Source organism: Ambystoma mexicanum, chromosome 1q (assembly GCF_040938575.1).
Source record: "Ambystoma mexicanum isolate Mex_15411 chromosome 1q, UKY_AmexF1_1, whole genome shotgun sequence".
Taxonomy (NCBI): domain Eukaryota; kingdom Metazoa; phylum Chordata; class Amphibia; order Caudata; family Ambystomatidae; genus Ambystoma; species Ambystoma mexicanum.
The window spans coordinates 687267634-687293528 of NC_090922.1; the positions used below are offsets into that span (position 1 = coordinate 687267634).

General features: G+C 42.5%; 1 protein-coding gene across 2 annotated transcripts in view; it reads right to left on the bottom strand.

Annotated features, from left to right (window-relative positions):
- LMX1A (LIM homeobox transcription factor 1 alpha) overlaps positions 1-25895 on the bottom strand; it is an 875614-nt gene that overhangs the window by 46206 nt on the left and 803513 nt on the right. For both annotated transcript variants that reach the window (XM_069641283.1, XM_069641284.1), the window contains one exon: positions 15980-16146. In XM_069641283.1, coding sequence (XP_069497384.1) covers positions 15980-16146 — 167 coding nt within the window. The remainder of the gene's footprint in view (positions 1-15979; positions 16147-25895) is intronic.

A 25895-nucleotide genomic window follows, 5' to 3' on the forward strand; every position in this document is an offset into this window, starting at 1 on the left:
ATCTTATTTTATTCATAAAAGTGTGATATATATATATTGTTCAATTCTTCAAATAAACATTTTAATTTGCAAAACAAACCTACTTCTTGGCTCAGTGAGGTCGGGGAGATCCAAAGAGAGGGGCGTTATATGAGGGTATATCATCCAGATTTAAAGAACTTTGACATAAAAATATATAAATAAGGGCTTCCTTTGGGCATCCCACACTAAGCATTGACTTAGTTGGAGTGCTGGATTGAAGTCACTTACAACATAGTGGTTTGAAAACAGTACACATTTCTATCTGAAAGTTGCACTTAACAAAAAAAAAGAAAAACACACATCTTATCAAAATGAGTTACATGCATGTGTTTAAATAAGAAAACATTTCATTGAGAACAACAATCAATATGATAAGTTTAACAAAAGGATATGAGTGACAAAAATGCGCGATATGTGGCCATCAGGAGAAAAACAAATGTAAATAATATGACTAACAGTATTTCCGTCTTAAATGAAACTGTAAAGATTTGAAAACATGTTCCAGCCTATGCCATGAGTTTAACCAAAGAATTGATAATTTCTCACCACTCAAGAGCTGTGTAACCATTACATTATAAAGAATGCAAATACAAATTCATTTTAGAATACAGTGTGTAAACTGACTTGTGAAGGACCATGTAACAAGTATGAACTCAGAACTGGAACAGTAAGAGATAGTTTACAATTCTTCGGGTGCTACTGTCAACGCGTGCCATATCTGATCAAGGCCTGTACTGAAGACGGACCAATGTAAATCGTGATGTGTGAAGAGAACAGTTGTATTGAGTAAAATTGTCAATTTAAAGTGGTCAAATCTATCTGAAGAGTGGGGCGGTTTAGATATTGTATCTATTCCAAAGTGTATGTGATTTGTCATGTGGTAATGAGTCAATTAATTTGGCAGGTGCATGTTTTGGAGATTATGATGGCCTGTTTCCAATTAACTGAATGTTCCATGTTAGTGGTGTTAGGTACTTAACTCTTTACTTTTGTGGTATTGGTGACTCCAGACCCTTATGATCGGCATGCATAGACTTCTACAATTAAATTGTGTGTAGGTCAAAACTGATGAGTAATAGATAATATTAGCAAAATAAACATAAATTGCAACTTTAAGGAACATGGTAATACAGATTAGCATTGAGTACATTTGAGAAATTCGTATAATAGCTGAGAATGGTTGTTTGCTATTAAATGGAAGGTGACTGTGTTTCAAATAACTTCTGGTATGCTGGAAAAACAAACATATAGCCCGAAATTTGATATGTTTAGAACACTGGGTTTAATGATTTGAAGACCAGAATAGGTAGAAATATTTGGTAACGAGTGCTCAAAGTTTCACATTGTCAGTTGGGAAATGTAAGGTTATGTGAACATTATTTTGGTGAATTATGTGGCAGTAGGTTACAAATTGTTCACCTCATGTTGATTTTTAGGTTTTGGGATCAAATAATTGGGAGACGTGTAAGGTGATGGACTAAGAGCAATAGGAATCTTCAGTTAGAAAGCACTGTTCTGCCAGAATCTATAAACAATCTAATATTATTAAGTGGTTGGTGTGAAAGATTACATTGCTGAAAAAAATACTTACCTCACAATCAGAAATCAGTGTTTTCCGACAAATGAAATTTGGAAAATGTGCTGGCAGGATTTATTAACAGACATTTTGAGTCTGAAGGCGAGTGGTGGCAGCAGATAGGCTCTTTAATAAGATGATGGGAGTTACCAAGCACAGCAAGCTTGTTCGTGGAGCAAAAAAGACATTCTTGGGAGGCGATCAAGCAAAAAAATTAAAATACCATCTGAAGCAGAGTGGAAGGCACAAGCTAGGTTTGCAGTGAATGGGATCGTTCATACTATGGGTAAATATAAAGAACCCTCTCCAGTAAGAAGCACATTTGGATATCCTGAAATCCCCATTTTGAGGAGGCAAATGACTTATATGAGACTGAATGCTTTAAGAGTTTGTGACTGTGGTATTTGTAGGATTTTTTCTGTCTTTCTACAAGCATAGTAATCTGAGAAAGTTTTTTTAAAAATGTATTTACGTGTTATTTGTATAGCTCCAAACTAGCCCATAGGCATCAGGGCTCAGACAACAATACCAATAAACATAAGAACATATGTATGTTACACATCACCTCCATAGATTTGGGGTTTGATGGAGGGTAGAGTCCAGTGACATTATTATGCATGCCCAAGATGATGAAATTAACTATGATGCAGCAAAATGTAACACAGTGGCTCTGTATTGGTGGATCGCAACAAGGCAGTGAAATGTGCCTCTGAGAAAAGTGATATGCATGTGTTACCCGGGGAAAATAGTTGTTCCGACGGAACATTTTCTCTGGTATTGGTTATCATAAAACTATTTCTGACATAGGGCCTCATCACGAGTTGGGCGGTAACGCCGGCGCTATTAGCGCCGGTGCTAATAGCCCTACCGCCAACCCCCCCTGATGCTATTAGTGCCGTATCACGAGTTTGGCAGAAGGGTTATTGCCCATTCCGAATTGGGCCCATTTAGGAATTCCTCATTCCCCATTGGGCCCAATGGGGAAAGTTCGCGCTATTACCGCCGGCGGATTTCCAGCCGGCGATAATTGCGCCGGAAATTGGCAATTTTGCTGCGGATTTCCCCCCAGCTAATAGCTGGGGGGAAATCCGCCAAAGCCATGATCTGGCAGACCCTTAAATGCGGCGGTAATAGCGCTACCGCCGCATTTAAGGGTTACCACCAGACTCGTGATGAGGCCCATAGTGTGAAAACAAAGAGAAAATATCAAGGCTGAGTACCCCAAAAGGAAATACACCGAACACAGGTTACAAAGGAACATACAAAGATCGTTCATTTATACTGAACATTTTCAAAGGACAAAACAATCAGATAGCTATCCGCCCTCAGTACAACACAGAGAACTCCAGCATGGTTCGGTGTGCTCAGCGAGTGGGACTGTAGATTAGAATTAGTCGCACTTTTATAACCTTTGCGAACATGATGTCCAATCCTACTGCGGGTTAATATTCCTCTAATACATTACTGATATAGGGTTCATGCCGAGTTCACACATCTATATGCTTAGGGTTTGCCTTTAATGCATTGGCCAACAAGTCTACACGGTAACAGTGTATTTTAGGATTCCTCATAGAGTCTTCTCAAACATTAATGCAATGTAGTTAAACAAGTGTTCTCAGTTCAGTATTTGGATACATTGTTCTTAACATATGCTCGCGGGTTATTTTCATTGGCACGAGTAATCCTTTACACACAGGTCAGCGAAGGACAAGGTCTCAGTTCACGACCCCAACAAGTGGCCTGCAGGCAAGTTACATATTAGTTGTACGCAGAGGTCAAGACGGCCATGTCGTATTTCGGAATGACATCGTCCACCATTTTAACTCACAGGGTGACTTTAAAGAGAGAACCTAAAATGGCGGATTGACCTAAAATGGCGGTTTACATTGATTCTAAGGTCAGGACCTTGCAACATGGATTTCTTCGCAAGTGGCTTACAAGCAGCTTGGCGTAGGCCAATATACATATATTCATTGCAATAGGAGGCACGATATAATTTCCCTTTTGACAATAGAAATGTCATAGATTCTCCAAGGCCAGATGTTCTGAAGAAAATAAATTGTGTTTTCTTGTCTTTTAATTTTTTTTGATTTTTCTGAGCTGTATTCTAGCCTACTGATTTGCTTTTGGTAAATAACGTACGTGTGTTGTTGACTGGATCTGTATTTCGTATGCAATCTTTATCTCATTACATACTTGTAAAAAAGAATCATTAACAAAAAAATAATTTGGAAAACGAAATCCTCCACGGGTGTCTTAAACACACGTCATGTAGCTTGGTATTGAAGTATGATTTGCTTTTTTTTATTGTTCATTTATGACGCACTTAATACCAGTGAGTGGTTTCTAACCGTAGGATCTGGATTCAAACCTTTGTTGCGCTGCGTTGTCTTCATAGGCAACCGCATTGCCCCTGAGCTATCCTTCCTCCCCACCTTCCCACGATTGCATTGTCATTTGCTCTTGAACCAAAGGCTGCCGAAATGTTAATACAACACCATTAGGTGGATAGTCTATTGTGGAAAACATAACAGTTGACATATACTCATTTACGTCAATTCATTATTTTCAGGCAGAGCTTAATAGTGCATATCCATATCTATATGTACTTCAAAGGTGCTATTTTCATGGAATACAGACATTTAATTTTCCAAATGGAGGCCCTGTTTTAATAAGTAGGTTTTTGAGAATCCATGGGCCTCATTCCGAGTGGGGAGGGAACCCATACCGGGTAACAGGTCTTGGTTCTTGGAATGGGAAAATACCGGGCCATTCCCACCTTGGTGGGCCCGATATTTACCCATTCCAGGAACCCGGAACTGGTACTTCCCCAATCCCAATTGAGCCCCCATAGGGCTCAATGGGAATTGGGAGGATGCTAACAACGGTCCCGTTAATGACAGGCCCGTTGTTAGCATCCTGGTCTGCTTGCGGGACCCGCTAAGGACGCCTGGTTTTAGCAGGCGTCCTTAGTGCGTCCCGCAAGCAGACCTCGTAATGAGGCAACTGGTGCCGTTAACCCCCTACCGCCAGGGTCGTAATGAGGCCCCATTTGTCTTCTATTTCTCTTAACTTATGTTCCCGATCCCCTCCTTCGTCATCATTCATAACAAGTTCCATATCTATGCATATCTATGCATGTGATGTCAGACATGTTCCCAGATTCTTGTTGTGACCAAATTGCAGTTAGTGTATTTCCAGCGTCTTTCAGGCTGATTGTCTGTATAGGTTATTGAATTCTAGTTTCTACTGTTTTTTTGCACATGCAGATAATGATGAAAACCTAGTTAGTGGTTTTACAATTCATGCATTACGTCATCTTGAACTAATTTTCGAGTTCTACGTGTTTTTAATGACATTTAAGCAAATATTATCATTGACACATGCGTAAAAACCATGTGGTGTGTTGCCTAGCCATGGCGGTACAGTGGCTTTTAGGGCCTTGAAATGTCTTTGCCCAACTTTGTTTTAAATTGTTCAAACCTTTTGGAAAGAGAGGTGTTGTTAAGAAGTGACAAATCCTAATCTCTGGTGAGTAGCTTTCGTATTGATTTGTTTTGAGCTAGAAATGTTGTAAGCAATCTCACTTTTGAGTTATTTCATTTCTTTTTAGGTTGTGTGGATAAAAGGTAGTTGTGCTGTTTGTTGGCTAAATGTTCAGCCACTAAGATGTAGACGGTTAGTTTATAGCATCCTTGCAGGAATGCGTTATTATTATTTTTTTGTGGAGATCTCTGCTGGGTACATAGCGTTATCTTTGCATTTATCTCTTACTCAAAGACTGTCTTCTTCGGGTACGTTGTTAATTGTGCCGGTTATGCCTGCACTGGAATTAAACTCTGTAGTATTGTGATACATTCATGTATTAAGTATATGTTGCTTCAAATACACTGTTAGATGCAGAAAGGGTAATGAGTTTTTACTCTAATTAACACTAATAAAGACATTTATTTTGGCTTAACCAATGGATGTATTCGTGTTATTCAATGTCAGTTTCATCCCAGATTACTAATTATATGGTGAGAAATGTAACCAAACTTAATATTTTATTGGTGCTTTATATACCACTTCATGCCAGACTCCTCCAGCTTCTAAGCACTCGAATGATGCATGGCAATGTCCTGTTCCCAAGACAAGTGCAAGGCCTCTGAGCATTCTTCCTGTCAAATTGTACTCTGAGTGGTGGTGCAATGTTCACTCCCACTCATGTTTTATTGAATGCAGAGGTTACTTATTTTATACCCTCTCACGTGTGCACACTCTTTCAACCTTCCAAAGTGCAGTTACTAATCCAACACTGCAACCATGTTTTGAAATATGATTACCTGTCTATGGTGGACATTTACAAATAATTGTTTCGGCAATGTTTTTAAAGTTGAATGTTACACCTACGAGAAATAGTTAATTACTACTGGCATGACCATAACAAAAAAAATGTCCAGAGCAGGTTAAGTGTATGCCAGACAGAATCCACTATTGTACTTTTAAGGTACAATAGTGGGCTCTGTGTACTTTCAAGGTACAATGGTGGGTTCTGTGTACAAGGTTACCCAGTGTGTATGGTACACTGTGCACACTTCTAATCGCCAACCTTTGGAACACCAGGCCCAAAGAAATTAGAACCACAGAAGACTACATCACTTTCAGGAAAGGACTCAAAACATGGTTATCCAACAGGCAATGACATCAGCAGCAATAACATTGCAGACCAAAGATGTATACTAAGGGACATGGTAACAGATAACAGTGGCAATACCTTAGAGGACCAGAACACTGCACCTCTTGCTCATCCCCAACCACACCAACAACTGGAGTGATCACCAATGAGAAGGCCGCCCAAAGTCTGGACAGTTTAGGGAGAACACCCACGCGTAATTAAACAACAAGCAAAGTCAGACAGGTAAACCACTAGAACCCAAGCATCATCCAACCTGCCCACACAGAACTAGGGCCATCCTAACCTGCCCATCCATTACTAGGGCTGCCCAACTGGGCACCACCCCACTATCTTCATAACTCGTGCTGTGCACCCTTTTGGCAAACAACCAGACATCAGATCCACACCCAACGGCCACAATCGAGTAACCAGGAACACACTAGGTATCACCATACACCTGCCACCATAACCCACAAGGAAGTCGGCCCCTGAACCAAAAGGAGGTGAGATGGGCTGATGAACCACAACCAAAAACACTGTTGGATAATATTAAGGCAGGAACCAAAGACTCACACCAGAGGCTTCACCAAACCAAGTGACTTATTAACCCTACACTTAACTAGGGCCAACTACAATATACAAACCCACCAAGAAATAAATCTAATGGTCACCCTCTACCATATCTGAGACTCTGGAAGCAAACCCAGAGGGACCTCCCCGGCATATAATCCATAAATCCATCAACACAACACAATACACACCAGCACAATAGATATTCATACATGCAACAGCTGTCCACGAATGTGAACCCCTTATTGATACAATTAACCAGTGCACACAACCACAATCCACCCTAACATCACATGACACACACACCAACACAAACACTAGGGCACAACCGAGGCGCTGAGTCCTACCCATGCAGTTACAACACACAGGCCTCCCAAACCAATTCCCACATGCAAAACAACACTCACAGACGCAAGTTCCTCCTGGTTCTAAACCTATCCAATCATCCTTTGCCCAAAAACACACCCAGCCCTCCTCTATTGAAGAGCTGAATGAACGCTTGGAGACTGTCCTTGGGTGGTAGAGGAGCAGAGTATTAATCAACATAACATTAATTAATAAAGGGGTCAAAAGTTGCATCCTTGAATTCCATTTTTCTCTTGCATATAAATTAGATGTTCCTGACGTGTCACTTTTCACACACATTTGCCACTTTTGCCAGTTTGACAGTACTCAGTGCACTTTTCTATACTTATTGCATTTCTTCCATCTACGATTTACTAACTGTGACACATGCATTTTAAATGTTTGTTAACAAACAAGTCCATAGCCCTCTCAGTGAATGTATGCATATTTGCTGATGCAGTCACAGTTTAGGTGCCAAAAGTGTCCATACTCTGGGAAAACCCTTTGTGAATTGGCTATTGCATGTCTCATAAACCTTTCTCTCCACAACACACTAGTGCCAGTCAATGTACTTACTAAACTATCCTTTCTTACTGAATCTTTCAAAATGTGAAATATGCAAATGACCTCCAATCTAACCATCCACTTTCACAATCAACTCATCCTCTTCATGCTGTCATGTTGACTCAGTTACCAACCTGGTTTCTGGAGCAGACACTCCATGGAGACAGCACTCACTCACACCTCCATCTCTCTCTCTCTCTCTCTCTCTCTCTCTCTCTCTCTCTCTCTCTCTCTCTCTCTCTCTCTCTCTTTCTCTCTCTCTCTCTCATCTATCCTCATTCTCGTAGATTGTGTTGATGCCTATAACAAAGGCGATCATCCCTCCCTACTCCTTCACATCTTTACATTTTGGGTACCATCCTTGTCCGGTACTCTTTTATCTGGCTCATCATTCCTTCTCCACCTCTCTGAACACAAGGAATGTATCAGCCACTTCTCTAACATCAGGCATCCGAAATGGGAGTGTACTTCGATGCTGCCCCTTCACATGATACACTTCTTCTCTCTGCAAACAAATCCACTTGTTTTGAGTTCTCATATCATCTATGTGCCGCATACACTCTATGCATCTTCTTTCTCCCTTTTGACTTCTGAGCCGTCGTCTTGCAACATTAACTCCCTACCTTTTTTCTGTCAGTGGATAGTTTCATGTTGCATAATTCTCAACTCCTGTAACACCAACGTTTTCTTTCCCCAAGACTCAAATACCACACCTCTTTTACCCTCTCCTACATCCACTCCACATGGCATATTTATCCCACCACTCAAAGATAGCATTCTATGAGTTCTCTTTAACAGTGGCCTCAAACTTCAGTACTTCATTACCTCCACATCAATAGCTGCTGTGCATAACCTACTAAGGATCTGCTAAGTGTAGCTTCATATAACCTTTTGCTTATCACCAACCTGATGATCATCAGGCTCTTGGGATTGATCCACATCTGGTTTAATACTCTGAAGTGGGAATTGAACTATACTATCTGTACCGTGTACAACCTCCTCCCACTCCAAACTCATGTCTGCCCAGCACAGTCACATAGGGTGGCTGTCCATATACAATCACATCTTATTTAAATTCCTACTTCTTCTATTTCAATTCATCCATTGGAAGGCCCTCACTACCGGGATGTATCTATCTTCTGTTCATAAGCACTCCTAAACCAAACCACTGCCATACACCTTGTGCCATCCTCATTGTGATGTCCCTCGTGGTTGATCTTTCATTCTCCATAACCCCAGATAAGAAGGAGATTTTAACGGTGAATGGCCCCAAGATACCCCACCCCTGAATCATTCTCAACCACCTTCACCAATAAATTGCATGTCTATAGACATCTGTGAACACGACTAAGATGTTCTTGATGTCTGTCTTGTGCTGTATTACTGTACTGTTTCTGCTCCACTTCAACCATCACCATTGGTTTAGTGGTGTAATAGTGTAATGGTGGTGCAACTGCTTGGTACAAATCTACAGTTTATCACCCATTATTCAATGAGTGTATAGGAAAATGGAGCAGGATAATTCTGGATGGTATAATAATCTATGTGATGAATGGGATTGACTGCAAAACGTTTCTAATGAAAAGATGGTAATTGTGGTCACTCCACAACAGGGTTCTGTATAGGAGCAAGCCAAATACATGTGTGCACAGGTTTCCAGTGATCTCAGTGCAAATAATTTCAGAGAGGTATTTTCTATCGAAACAAAAACACTGTAGATGTTGTTCATAACCTGCTGGGTTTTACTAAATAAATCTTACATGCTACATTTAAAAAAGCTAAACCAATTGGTTGTGTCGCTGCCTGCTGTACATTTAAAACCTCATTCCGGAAACCAATATACCGAGTGGACTTGCATCTGGAACATACCTACTATATTCCACATTCACATTTCCATGTATATGAAATAGATAACGTGGGAAAAGATAAGATATGATTTTCAGTGTTAAAATATCACTCATGGAAGAGTGCATTGGTTCACCCAAAGCCACTGTTTCAGAAAAGTGTGTGTTACTAGGTTCTGTTGTCACCAGATCAGAGCTTCACAACAGGTGTAAGTAGTGTTCTTCCCATATGGACTGACAGATGAAAAGAAACACATATGCACATACACACACACGCACACACACACACACACACACACACACATTGGCCCTCATTACGAGTTCTGCAGTGACCAGAAAAAACAAGCAGTAACAAAATGACTGACTGTTTACCGGTCGAACTAATTATATATCCAACCCTTGCAGAGGAATTGCAGAAATACCTCCAGCAGAATTACCACCATGATATAGGACTTCGGAATGGGGAATAACTCAAATGTGTACTTTGGCAGATTTACTACTGCTACTAACCCAGGTGCCAGGAAATGTTTTTGGTGGTATTAGTAATACCTAAATTGCCAAACTCTTTATGAGGGCCCTGGTATTGTTATGAGACATTGTTGAATAATATCTACATTACTGTTGCCCAAGGCACACCTTGCTGGATGGTTCTTTCATGCTGTGTCACTCTCGAATGCCCCTCTGTATGATTGATCAAGCACAGCTTGCAGTATTCACCTTTACTTGCATGAATGCGCCCTTTGAAGGATAGATTCATGAGGAGAGGGCATGAGGTTTTGTGATGACAATCAGCCAGGTGAAGATTTAGAGTACTATTGGCCTCACCCAAGAAGCGACCATCCTATTTGAACTACAAGTAGATGCATAACCAAAGTAAATAAATAATTGAAATCGAAGCCCAAGAGTGGTGCCCTGGTCACATCATTAGTGGGCACCTGGAGTCTGAAGGAGATAAGAGGAAAGCCGTGTCTGGAACGTACCAGAACTAGGGATAGGAGGAGCAGAGGTGATGCCAGTACATTTAGGCCAAGGTTGGAGGTGTAGTTTGTGTGTGTTGTAGCATCTGGTATAATGAGAAAGCCATTGTTCTATCAAAGCAGAGTTGGCCTTGCCAGTCTTACTTTGAACGTGTCTTTGTCAGAGGGGTGCACCTCACGTGGTGGTTAGGATTTATTAGTGTATCAATATAAGTGTTGGCCAATTATATACTACAACTCAATATTGTTGATGTAGTGGGCCACATGCATAAGGGAATGGGTTTACATAAGATGTGGCAGGGAATATATGAGGATAATAGAATGTCATATAGGTGGTAGCCAATGAGGGTGATGGGATTACATTGTAACTCATGTTTGATAAGGTGCAGTTTTCCGCTATCTAACCTGTAACTTGTTGTGGTGTGGAGAGCTCTGTGTCAGTTCAGTTCTACCGGACCGTCTGAGACTTTTACTTATAATAAACCTTATTTTCCCTTGCAAAGTGGTGCAGTGGTCATTTGGCCTTCTTGGATTATTTTTATTGTATGTGTTTTGGCTCACGTCTCTCTACAGGGCTTTTGTAGCTGCAGCACTTACATGATATTATGGACACTTGTCCCCATAATCCTACATATTAAATTCATTATCCAAGGAGTTTTGAATTGGGAAGTTGACATGATTTGGGGTAAATGCACTGCTAGGATTCTCAGCTCCTCCAGAATTATTTCATTTGTGAGTTGGTTCCCATGACCAGCCAGCCATCTCTATATGAAATTGGTTAACCTACCACAATCTGTCCAATTTGTAATTGTCCCTTGGCCTGTGAAGCACCGTTCTATGATGCAATCTCCGTACCATGACCTATCAGGTGACATCTGATACTTTTACTCACAGCGGACAGCACCCATTTGGGGGTGATCATCTAAGACTTGTACTGAAAGGTTTTCAGTTATGACTAAGGGATAGCATCCTCCTGATATCCTATTGTTTAAAGTCCCATATATTTCAATTTAGAATGGGGGATGTTGTCAGGAACATAGTACTGCTTAAAAAGATCCAAAACATTGCCCAGCTCAATGAATATGCAAACCTAAGGGCAGGCCATCAGATGATTAAGGTCATGAGCTTTTAGGCACTGATGGTTGTTTAAATACTGTGAGGACCCTTAGGTGTACTCACTTATTTTCACTGTGTATCCACTTGTCAGGTGACCCCGGAAAGGCCATTGCTTTTGAAACCTGACCCTGGTGGTGGATATGCAAGGGAGAATCACTTTGTTGGATAAGTGAGGATAGGACGTCCTCCTTAGATGAGACATGGTATCCCCATTCCTTTTTCATAATTAACCCTCTATCCCTCAAGCCTTGTAGGCTACTGTCAGCCCTTTCTGTTTTCTCCCCTCTAAAACGTCTCCCAGAAACACCACCTCAACACTGGAATGAGGAAGAGACCAACTAGGAGGACACATCCTTATTTGGTGGAGACGAACACATATCAGCCTTAAATGAAATTTAAAAAATCACATTTGTGCTGAACGTTTTTATCAGAGAACCCTGGCTTTAAGGTGTTCGAGATGCAGCACTTAACCATTCTGCAACAACAATGTTATTGTTTGAATTTTCACATGTTTCATACCTAGCCTTTTATCATTGAACATATTAAATTATAGGCTAAGTATGAAATGTATGTCTATGATGCACATGGCCTAAGGAGGCTGGATCCTTTGTCACTTTGAAATTAAGCAGGGTCGGTCCCTGCTTGAAGAAGCAAGCCATTGTGCCCTATTGGTTAAATGCAGGGCCTTGAGCTCTGGCAGACCAGGTTGCAGGGCTGTATGTTTTTTTAAAATGTTATTTAATTAAAATTAATGCAACTCAAGTTGCAGGTGGCAAAGTTTGTTGCAGTGCAGTCCTGTGATCGTATTTAGCATGAGGGCATTTAGACGTGGCTGCAATGTCGGCCAAATCCAAACATCCCTTGCACCAAAATAATGGCGCCAAAATGGGCACTGTGGCGAAATGCCTGTGCCAAATCGGCCTGCACCAAAATGATGCCGCCGAAAAGGCATGTACCACTTATAGAACGCTGCTTAACCAAAGTGTGTGCTTCATCGCAAATAATTTAACCACACTGCGTATTGCCTAAAAACATTGTGAATTCTCAAAGTGTGCAATCCGAAGGCCATGGCTACTGGTCTGGTAGCATTTTAAAATGGACAGTGGTCAGGGCCAAAGGCATGCCCACTGACCATGGACAAAGACCATGCAAGTGGTCTGGAAGCATTCTAAAATCTATGGAAAAATAAAACCCTTGAATTTCAAAGACAAATCTTTAGTTGCTGGGATGTTAAGCTGAGCAATACTTTGTAACAAAACCTTTGCAATACAAGGACAAAACTTTAGTTGCAGGGACGTTAAGGTGAGAACTTAATGCAACAAACCCCTGGAAATTCAGCTAAATCCACCTTAACTACATGCCCCCTGTTGTGCAGACTATGACCTCAATGATGACATCACAGATAATATCACTGATGACATCACTAATTACATTTCAACAGTAACTGGCATTAAACACGGCCTTCAGCCCATGGCTAAATATATTTTAACACATCAATGGGTACTAGTCATGGCCTTCAGTTATGGACAGTGGTCACAACTATCCCCCATGTGTGTGCACTGAATATTCGAAAACACTACCAAGCTACCAACCATAGATTTTGGCCTTTTCCAGTGGATGCAGCTTTCAACACTGTCCGATGTGTGTTATATGCACTGAACAGGCACTAGCCATGGACTTTAGCACAATACTGGCCAGTGGCCACAATCCTTGCCTGTGGACACTATATATACTAAAATATATGGGCCACTAGCCATGGCCTTTGACCTTGATCAGTTTGCACATCTTTTAGCCATGTCCACTGTACATTTTAAAATAATAAAATGCAATAAGCAATGGCATTCGACCATGCCCACTGTGTATAACACAACACTAACCAGCCGCTAGCCATGGTTTTCAACACAATACTAGCCAGTGGCCACGGCCTTTGGCTGTGCGGACTGTATTTTCTGACATACTAATGGGCACTAGCTATGGCCTTTAGCTATGACTACTGACTACATCTTCCAAAATTGCCCACTGTATATTTTACAACAGTGACAGGCTACTGGACATGGCTTTTAACCATGCACATTGGTATTTTTTAACACTAACCGACCACTAGCTATGGCCTTTGGTGCTGGCCAGGGACCCCAGCCTTTGCCATGGCTAAGTCCATGACCTAAATTGTTATTAAGGTAATCAAGGCTTTCATGAGCTAATTTATAAATTATATTATGTCTGATTCCATTATTGATGTAATCAGTTTTATACAATGCAATTAGTGTTGTCACCAGTGATGGCATCAGTGATGTGATTTGTAATGTCATCATTGTGGTCATAGTCTGGGCTACGGGCGGTGCAAAGTTAAGGTGGCTCTAGGTGAATTTCCAGTGTTTTTTGCATTAAGTTCTCACCTTAACATCCCTGCAATTAAAGAATATAATTCTTTAGGGGCTACCAAAAAGATACATTAGGTTTCGAATGCAGTAAAATTACTTTCACCCACAAGAAGCCAAAACTAAACTGCAGCGGCCACCAGCATACTCACAAGAGCTGTGTCAAATGATATGATCAACTTGGGGCATGAATGGGATGCTAAGGAAGCACCCCTGGTACAGGGAGCATTATGGGTGACTCTGGACCACATACTCTCAATGAGTTGAAAAAGGGTTGCAATTGCAGGGCGACTTTTTTTAGAAGTCCTTCTGGCCACTAATAATTTGTCAGATTTCCAAAAATGAAAATAGGGAAACAATAAAGTTTTGAGGAGCCTTGAAAGGTGACACTAGAATCAGAAATACTGTATAACAGAAAAAGGAAGAGGTAGAGGCACATGGATGAGGAAAATAGACACTTGTGAGGAAGTGGGATGAGGAAGAGAGAGAAGGAAGAGGGACTTAGATGTGGAAGTGCAACTTGATGAAGTTCAAGGACACAGTTTAGGGCCAGGAATTGGAATTAGTACATCGGAGAAGCACAGGGAAAGGGTAGAGGGAAAAGCAAGAGACAGAGGTGCTGGTAGAGCAAGATAAAGAGGTACTAGGATGAGTAAGAGAAATTGAGATGAGAGATTAGGATGATGGAGATGGAGTAGGGTAAAGTAGAGGGACTAGAATGGGGAGAATGAAGAGTGAGAAAAATTGGAGGATAAAGTGGAAGAACGATGAAGATAAAGGACAAGGCCAAGTATGAAAGACTAAGTTGTGGGACAGGGTCTGGGATGAGGATGAGAAAGAAGAATGAAGGACAAGAAATACGAAGAAGATGAAGAGGTGCTGGGACACTGAGGAGGAACAGGGATTAGAGCAAAGGATTAGAATAAGGAAGAGGGACAAGAGGAAAGCTGGGTCAGGAGGTTAGTTCAGGGGCAACATGCTTATCTTGGCAGAAAGACAATGCAGATCAACATAGGTTTGGAATCCTGGTCCCATGCTTAGAGACTGGTCTGTAATTAATCATGTAAGAACATATTAATTAGAGAACAAGCAAGAGAGACCAGGATGATATAGTAGAAGGAGGAAGAGGGATTCAGATGATGGATTACAAAGAGAGAATTGGACAAGGCAAAGTAACTAGTTCAAAGAAGACAAAGTTGGCTGAAGAAAAGTTATACAGAGGAGGAACCATGGCAAGGAAGGGGAAGAGGACAAAGGAGCTACATTTAAAAAGAGGGATACAGGCTAGGAGGAAAGAAGGGGACTAGGACAAAGAAGAGGAGGATATACTTGGTTGAGGAAGAGGAATAGAGACTAGAATACGGAATAGGAAGAGGGATGAGGGACAAAGTAGAGGTTCACTGACTAGAAAGAGGGACTAGGGTGAGGGACAAGTAAGAGAATGGTGGGCTAGGATGAGGGTGAGGGACTGGGATGGGGACTAGGATAAGGAAAAGGAAGAGGGACTAGTATATGGAGAGAGGGACTTGGACAGAGAAGGGGGTCAATGATGAGGGCATAGGATAAGGAAATGACTGGAAGGAGGGACCAAGATGAGCGAAAAGGTAGGACAAGTAATTAGGATTAGGGAGAGGGATTTCAATTTGAACTTAGACTGCATGAACGACAGAGCTATTTTGTTTGCCTACATTGAGACATGTCATCAAGAAAAAAAAACATGCTGAGGGGCAGTACACAAAAAGTAACAATTTGTAATGGAGTAACTGTTACCAATTTCATCACCACTTTCCACGCCAACCAAATTGTCTTCTTCTCAACACCCCTTCCTTTTCTATATTGCTTTTTTGCCACAAGTTTAGCCTAAAGCATCAGAATATTTGCTACAAAATAAAGATGTGATAGCCCCACATCAAAAATGTCCATGTGCCTACCTTTCTGCATGGTTTGGCAGATACTTCAAATGAAGCTTTGAAGGCCCTCCTCTGCTGTGTAGTTAGTATTGTTCTCGGCCGTTTTGGGCGCTTGTGGTCCTTATCATCACTTCCTTTGCCATTCTCAAGCCCTTCCTTGCAAATGCTTTCTTCACCATCGCTTTTGCCTAAAAGATAAGTAGACATCATTGTACATATTTCATTGCGCATTAGATTATCACTTTATATCACTTTCATACATGATAACCGCGGTCTTGGTGAATGATATTGAAACATGGGCGGCCAGATAATCTAGTATGTGGGCAAGAAGCTGAACTGGAAACATTCGAGTTTTCTTTTTGAAAAAGAATCACTGTGCCAGTACACCAAAAGGACTTACCTGTTTTGCTATCATGGGTAATTACCTCCCCATAAATACAAAGAAGTTTCCAATGCTCCTTGTTCCTGGAAAGGATCCTTGACAGGTGGCTGCAATGGACATTTTCCTGCAGCATTTATTTTGTATGTGGGGGCATTCTCCCATGCCCCCCGTTTTCCCACATCTCACCTCCTTGCCATCTATCCACCCAGCTCCTATGTTACTACCAACCCACATACCCTCTGCCACCCTACACGTACCACAGTAAAAGGTCCGACCTCAAAAAGGAGTCAGTAAGCTGCGGCCAGATGCACTGGACTTAACCACCCGAATCCATGAATTTAAATATCTGCTCGAGTACTCATTTTGCCTCTGACTGAGCGTAAAATCAAATCAAGTGGAGCTGTTCTCATGCTTAATATGACTGCTCTCCCACAAATGAACCTCTGTGTCCAGGGAATAGCATACAAGCCTCCAGTACTGAAGTGGAGGGAAGCCCCTTTTGTTCAGCCTCCACGTTCCCCACTCTCAGTGCAGCGACTCTGTATAAATAAAGGGCCCCCTCACCATATTTTGCAAGGGGATGCCTCCATTTTGGATAATGTCATTGCTCTCTTTTCTTTATGCAAATCGCTCGTGTCACGTGGGGATTTGTCACAAAAAGCTGCAGTAGTGGATGGTGCTGAACGGATATCCATCCCATTGTACCTGCATGATTGCAACCGAACTCCCACAGCAAACCCTGCATACTAGCCTCTTATGATACATTTGAAACCTCCATCCGTTCCATCTCGTAAGTACTAGTAACACTTTCCTTGATAGCTGTAAAAAATCCAAATAAAGTCTTGTAAATCTAGTCTCTTGGTATGGAATACCTCTAAACTGGGTTCTGGAATGACCACAACTCTGGGTAAGATTTAATGATCTGTAAACTCTGGGTAAGATTTAGTGGTCTGCGGGCGTACAAAATGTTCTTGTGCTATTGGTACACGACTGACTTTAGGTCCCCCAATATACAACTATTGGGCTTTTTAAAATGTCTTCCAACGCTTGAAAGATGTTACCACTTAAATGCTGTTGGGTGATCCTGGGATATGTCTTTAAAAGACTTTCTTGAGCCATGAATTAAAAGAACCTAAACTGAGAATTAAGGATAGGAAATTTAAGGAGCGAATAACTCGCCAATAGGGTGCTTGCCAGAGTCATGGGTGATCCTGCACATTACACCTTGTAATGCCAGCAGACACCACTCACCCTGACAACCTTCCCATACATTTCATACCATTAAATCATGTAATAATAAAACGTAATATTACACTGCTCAAAGCTTGGAGGACTCGGGACAATCTTAGATGGAGGTGCTATGTAAAAACTATAAAATCATGGTATCTATCCTACTTCCTTTTATAATAATGTCATCTGTGGACGATGGCCACCAACTGAATGCCAATAATGGTTCTCCACCCTATCTTCTCTGGCTAGGGACTCTTTGTGCAGAATTGATTTTTGGAGTGGCTGCTTTCTTCCTGCCTTCATTCGGTTATCTCTTCCTCTGCACTTTTCAAACATCTAGTTGCATCACTACAGTTGTGCCTGTATCCATTTGATTAAGTCACAAATCTGCACCTTTAATGTTTCTTTCTGCAACTGATGTAACTTGATTGTTTATGTTGGTTTGTAATATTGGTAATTTGTTAAGCGCTTGCTTCAGATGCCTATTGGTAATCTGAAGTTATTGGTATGAATCCCAGGGGCCAGATTACAGAAATGTTGCTCCTTTGCAAGTGCAAAGTTTGCACGGTATTAGCATTAGGGCAAAGCTTGCCCTATTTTTTTAAAAAATGGGACACATTAGAAAACTATTGCACCATGACAAGTGCAGTTTGGTATTGTATAAGCACCAGGGCAAAAATTGCACTTGGGCAAAAAAGATACATTTTCACTGCATTATTGCAACAGGGCAACGTTTGCCCTAGTGCTTATACCTATTGGTATTAGCACTAGGGCAAACTTTGCTCTGATAAAAAAACACATTGAAAATGTATCTTTTTTGCACTGGGCCAATTTTTGTCCTGGTGCTTATAGCCTGCCAAACTGCACTTGTCAGGGTGCAATAGTTTTCTAATGTGTCCCATTGTTTTTAAAAATAGGGCAAACTTTGCCCTAATGCTAATACCTTGCAAACTTTGCACTTCCACCAGTGCGAAGTTTCTGTAATCTTGCCGCACAGGAGTTCAGATGCTGCCATTGATGCATAATCCATTTGTAGTTGACTGTCAGTCAATCAGAATGCAGTCACCTACCGATGTTGATGGCATTCCAAACGTTTTGACACCAAAACGAAACATGACAACAACAGAAAGTATTTCTCTAAATTCAATATCAGCAATGCACAGCAAGATTTTGTTCACAACACTACCACTAACAGAATAATGTTTCATGGAATTTAACGAACCAAAGTGAAAGCTAAAATTGTCCCAGTACAACCAAGTTTACAATTATAATGCACACCTTTTAAAACAACCTTGACATATAATAATTACAAAATAAAACCACAATTAATTTACTAATCGGTTTTTGTGTTTGATAATGCCAACATCCAGTTCAGAGCACTCAACCACATCCTAGCTGAGACCACAAATGTCCATGAACCACTGAAAGTTCGCCTCAACATTAGCCCTCTAAACCTTGGTAAACACAGAAGGAAGCTTTCAAGCAGCTACTTGAGGACTCCAGGACAGCTTCAGGCAGACAGCATTGAGGAGGTTGCTGGTCACATGAGCAGGTGCTGCTCCTCAGCTTTGCCACCCACCAGCATGTCCTGTGCTTTCCAGGGACCTATGTAAGGGATTCCAGGCCAGCTCCAGGAATACTGCACTGAAGAGTTTGTTGGTCACGTGACCAGGCCCTATTACTAGCTGCTGCTCTCAGTAGCATTTTCATCATTTCGCCTTAGGCATCTTAGTCACAAACATCCTCAGCAAAGGACATAGAAACACAAGGGCCTTACCTGTTTGTGCCTTATTAGGCCTGATAGGGCAAATGGCCTATCCTGCATTTCAACTCCAAAAGATTTGCTACTACTACTCACCAAAAGACATCACCATGTGTCTCCTCCCTCCACAGCCTAACCCCACCCTTGCTAGTATTTGAAAGGGGAAGCGCCCTGGGCAGTCACAGCAAGTCACCTTAGTGAACCTCATCAAAATCGCCCTTGAACCTATTTAACAACTGCGCATGCATGCCACCTCATGCTAATCATGGCTCACTCAGGAGCCGATCCCATCACAGCTATTGACAATCTCATCTCAGTGCTGTGGCATATCACAAGTTTTGTAATAGCCATGTGTATGGTGAAAGGTGCTTTACCAAATAACAAAATGAATGAATTAATTAATTAATATAATGATTTGGGATTGTTGTTCCATGCACACTGCATTTATGAGTTTTTGGTATTTTTTCTGCACCTGCATATTGCTAGTATCATTTTGGTTGTACTTTGGATGCAACTGCATTTTGCAAGGGGTCATCATAAGCATTTGCTGCATGATTACATGTTTGGTTGCAACTGCGTGTTGCGAGGATCACCATCAGTGGTTGCTACATATTTAAATTTGGAATTGCAACTGCGGGTTGCAAGGATCAACCTCAGAATTTGCTGCATGGTTATATCGGTCGCAAGGGTGGTTATGTTTCTGTTTTGGTTGTAACTGCATGTTGCAAGGATCATCATCAGCGTTGTGATGCATGGTTAAAGTTTTGGTTGCAACTGCATATTGCAAGAATCTGCATCAGTTGTTGCTGCATGGTTATGGTTTGGTTGTGGTTTTTCCACAGTTTGGATGCAGGTGTTTCCACGAGGTCACGTTAGAGCACCGTCTTTTTGGATGTTTCCTTCAAGCCAGGTTGGAACATTTGGGATTATCTGTGATATGTGGCACCGTACGTTGTGCAGTGCTTTAATACTGGTTGCTTGTTTCCTTGTGTTATAGCTTAATGTTTCTGGGTGTTGCTGGGTGGTATATTTACCTGAGCACCCAGGGTGTGTGATGTCAGTATGCATGTGAGGTCAGTGTGGAATGTATTATGCGCTGGAGAATTGAGGGCCCACAGGGGTAGATGTAGATATATAGCTGGGAATGGGTGCCCTGGCAGGTTATGGTTGATCAGTGGTCCACCGGTCCCTCTATCTGCATAGGGATGTAATATACCTCTTGTACTTACCTTATATGTTCTTGAAGTACCAGTTTAACATTAAAGCTAACGGCATACGTTCCTGGATCCTGTGTCCTCTGCAGTTACAGGCCCACACTATTTTAGATGGCTGCTTGGCCCCATGCTGAGTGAGGGAATCCAGATGAGTGCAAATATTGATTTGGCCCACCTGGAGGGCAAAGAGGGATGAGGCCATTGAAATGCTGAAGAGACTAACAAGTGAAATACCGGATATAGAGCAGCATTGAGGAGTGGATCATAGTGTTATGTAAGTAAGGGGCGCAGATAGTGAGCAGCACCTCCCGAGCGGATGTTTGCATGGTCAGTCAAATAAGTGGACCCCAAACGCATGCCTCCAGAGTCGCATGCAACTGACCACAGTTTGCATTCAACTTCCATGCATATGCTAGAAACTCACCACACATACACATAGGGGAAATCATTTCACATGTGTTTTACATTACATTAATGTTGTTTTCCTTTGCAGAAATTCTCTGACACCTGTACTTGCTATTGATACAGGAGAAAACAAGTGTTTAATTTGCTATGTGTGGAATTGTAGCGTGGAATTGTCGGATATTGGCTTTCACCACACTACCTGAGAGGCTGACATAGGCAGGTGCACTGGCCACATGAGTAGGAAGGAAGGATAAGGGGAGCTATGAGAGAGCATATTAGAGGTGTGGGCAAGAGGAGTAAGGAGCCCTGTCTACCAATCGGACCAGGATCAGGACAGAGCCCCATCAGGGGAGACTACGCAAGCCGAGAGCCTCAATTCAGGATAGAGATGCAAACTAACCAACCCTACTAACAATCTCCCTTTCTGCATACACCTCCCAAACTCCAAACCAAACACAACCAAAACCTACAGCACAACAAACCGCACAAACTTCACTACATTGCAACAACAAAACAAAAACACACATAGTCTTGCACAACAGTACACAATGGCTGCCGGCCGCAAACACCCCAGGCCCAGCCAACTGACCCACCGGGCTGAGGCCGCCAACAGCACATCACTGCTCTCTTGTACTTTTCCTGCTTCCTCCCACTAACTCAACCTCCCCTCCTCTTTCAGAGCCAGAGTGCCAGAGGACCACTCCGGTGGTGATAGTGCGCGGTACAAATGTCCAGCAGTGTAATTGTAGACTTCGATGGTGTTGTTCTGAAATCAGATTCAGGAATATAAATTATTGTGGGACTGCACGTGTGCACGGTTTCTTAGTAATATTCACACTGTCAGGCCAATATCGTATTTCTATACACAAGTTACAAATGCATTGATATTTTACAGTGGTGACTTCCCTAGCATGAAATTAGGGTACCACATTACAAGAGATTTTATTGGAATAAAACGAAACTTTAATTCCTATACACAGCCTGTTTCTTGTCCCAGAATTGTGGGTGCAATTGCATACTAGGGGGAATAAAATTAGGCACACCCACTTAATGAAGGATACTTATAATACACAAAATATCATGAGAGTCTAGTAGCAAAGCTTTGAACGAGTTTCTCCCAGCCTGAGCCTGGAGTCCCGCTGGGATCTCAGGCATGGGGTCTTCTGCTACACTGAGAGGTGTTGCAGGGTCTCCCTATGAATGCTGTGTTTCTTGGAGCAATAACCTTGGCCAGGAGCACTGTGATAATAAGGGCTTTGTTGTACATGTACCAATACCTATACATTTTTCCAGATTTCCCGGCGCTAAGGTTTGAGCTGGGGTTTTTGCCTCTAATATTTTCTAAATTCCGCTGGTCGCAGGAAGATGCCCTGCAGGGAGGAGCTGTGGCAAACGTTAGATGGCAAGAGAGCTGAATTGAGGGCAGCCTGTTTATAACCTTTGCCCCTCTGTCAACTCTCAATAGTTGATCAGCGGGGCCATATCAGAGGCATATGAGGCCGAAGCACAGCCACTCCTGGCAGTGACAAGGGCCAGCTTCTTTGGTGGAAACTCAAGGAGTGTCCATAGAGAACAGCCATAGTGTAGCTGCGTGGGCTGAACCTAAGACTTCGTGAGACATTATAGTCTGAACATTCTGGGTCTAGGCTCCATGTCCTTTGGCACTGGGGCCTTGACAACAGGTGGTGGGGCCTAAATTGCTGAATAAATCAGTGATGGAATTTGCTACATACATACATAGGCTGTGTTATTGTGTTGAATTTGGGGCCATGAACCCATGCAGGTATAAAAGCATTGGTACACCTCACAAGTAAGTACTGGGATAAGGAAGGGGATGGGAAGGTAATGTGGGAATGACTTACTGGTGACATTCATTACTGTGACTCCTAGCATACTCGTCCTTGTCACAGTAGTAACATATTTGCCTCTCAATCCCTGAGCCTAGGGCCCCCATTACAACCCAGGCGTTAAGGGGTTAACGGCGCCGTAAAAGGTGGCGGCGCGTTAAACCCTTAACGCCTGATTACGAGGTCCCTTTGCGGGTGGCACTTTAACGCCTGCTTTTAGCAGGCGTTAAAAAACCAACCCGCAAAGGGACCTAGGAGCTAATTACGGCACCGTAATTTACAGTGCCGTAATTATCGCCTTCCCCAGTCCCATTGAGCCCTATGGGGCAAAAATGGGAAAGGGGAAGGGCCATGGCGGCATGCGGAATTACCGCCCGCCAACCTCGGAATGGGGTGGTAATTCCCCATTCCGCCATGGCGGAGTCGGTAAATTACCGGCATGGACCATGGTGCTATTAGCACCATGGTCCAACGCCTGGGTAGTAATGAGGGCCAATGTGTATGTCAATTATATGTTTTGTAAATATAACTGATGCATCATAGGTATGGGAGGATAATTGTTCCTGTCATGGAGGCTGATGCCTCACAAACCCTGTGACTAGGGAGAGCAGGACTAGGATTAATAAAGATTACTGGTAAATAACCCCCACATTTTCTATTGCCACTAAATCGCACAGAAATCGAAATTGCATATGCATAGCAAACCGCACATGCGCTCCCAGAATAAATATCATACAATAAGTATATTCTGTTGCACTCCCTGACAGATAAACATGGGGGCTTCCAATTGTGCATGGCATAACGTACCATAGTTCCACCTTTAATAATAAATGTAAAGCAAAAGTCAATGGTGCATGCGGAGGAGGGTGTCTGCCCACTTTTTTCAGAGGCTGAAGGCATTCCCTTTGGGGGGTTTGGAGGCCTTTAACTGTGTCAGCAGGTTAGTGTGCGTTCTGCAACATCCCTGTAACTGGTGTCGAATCCAGAATTCAAACCAAGTTGATATTGCGATTTCACTAAAAAGGGAATATTTTGATAATATTTTGGGATTAAAATATGCCAGCCTTTTATATTTTGCCAGCAATTTTGCAGACCAATCTCCTCGCAAATCTGCTCTGCTCCATCAACCTATTAGCAAGCAGAAAAACGGGGACATATGTTGTCTCCACTTAGGGTTCAGTGGTGGACTGGGAACCAAAAGTTGCCCGGGAAATATTTTTTTAAAAGTGGCCCCATATTAAACGCGTGACAGAAGCCTAACCCCTCTTAGTAGCATTACGGGTGTGGGTTTGGCCATTGAGTTCTCCCACAAGAGCATTGGACAAAACGAGTTCAAATAATAAACTTTAAGGAACACTTGTCCCAATACAGAGATCAAACTGTAGTCCGACAATACAAAAAACAGACATGAGACATTTGCTAAGAGTGTGGAGCAACACACTCAAAGCTTAATAATACACTCTGTACTTCAAAGGAATGTGGGGGATGAGCAGAGATGGAAGGGTGGGAGTACAGTGGATGGAAGTGAGGCTAAGAGGAGCGAATACCCAGAGTACCCACTCAGAAGAGGCTCACGGTGCCGATGCCCACCGGGACATTTCCAGAGTTCCCTGCAGGCCAGTCCAGCACTGCTAAGGTCATTGATGCCATAGGAAGTGCTAGCAGGGAAGGGAATCCACGTTGCTAAGGAATAACCTAGAACAGAGAGTGGAGAAAGAGTTTCCTTGGCAAACAAATGTAAGAATCCATACATTTCATTTCCAAACATACCAAATGCAGGTCTGCACTTGTGAATGGTTCTGAAGGTTATCAGCATTAACTCTAAACAGCTGGATGGATTGTGCACGGAATGTCAAATGCCACCCACACATATACATGCTGGATAAATATCTGCCCCTTTTGATACATACTTTCAACCAGAGCGTATTCTACACCTTACAGCTAAGGTCACATTGTGCACACTGGAAGCACGTCAGGCAAACTCCCTTCCAGCATGAAACTTTTGCCCAACCTCGGAGGCTGAACTTTGCTATTCTGCCCGGCTTGTGCGGTTACAGGGAGTCTCCGAGGCACGGGGGGCCAACGCTGTGCATCACTCCGTGTGCCATGGCAACCACCTTGAACTAAATTTAAAAAGACTGCGGGAGGCCATCCCAGAAATTGCAAAATACGTGCCTTTCATTAAATAGTGCTGACATGGCACTCTCCCAGAACAAGTGCACATGCGGAGCGTTCTTTGGAAAGAAAGCGCCGCCAGCGACTTCTGAAAAGAAGTTTTGGGGCAGCTTTATTGGTGGGAATGGACATACCTAAATAATGTCATGCAGAGGAACATAGCTCTAAACGTTTATCGGTATCTTAAACATCTGTGACCTGAAGAGAAACTAAGCCCCTTTCTTTGTCTGGCTGCAGACCTGGTAAAGCACATACTTCACTGAGCCAATCAGAGAATGTTCCCAGAAACACCCGCAGATCTCATAAACCCACGTGGATGCAGGAATGGAGTGACAGGGAGGTCCTTTAAACGGTCTGGAGAGAGCTTGCCCTATTGAGCAACAATCCTAGGGAAGGTTCCCCAATGGCCCACGTGATGCTTTTTTGTTTTTACTCTATTTGTATTGCTACCAATGTCATCGTCATGACTGTCTTCAAAGACTCATAAATTGTGCCTCAGTGCCAACTTCAGTTAGAGTAGAAAAACATGTTTACACAGAAACAGCTGAACACAAATGCGTCAATTGTTGTACCAAGTTCAGTGCCATGCGTGCATTCTCTGAGGCTTTGCTCTGCCTTCACACAATACGTCACCTGCCTCGACCCTGGCGTGTAAAGATGCGGGGAACTGTACAGAGGATGTGCGGGTGCACACATGATGAAATTCCTGTTGGAGGATGGATGCAGGTCGGCATCTGATGGGACTCACGTGACTGAACATCTACAGAATTGTGGAGCGTGTTGCTAGAGACTGGGGGACTGCATTGAAAAGCTGTAGGAGGAGATGCGGCCCGGTAGCAAAGGGGTGTTTCTGGCCACACCATTACGCATGCAGAGCTGAGACCAAGTTGGTACTGTTTGAAATGCCTCGAAACCAATATGA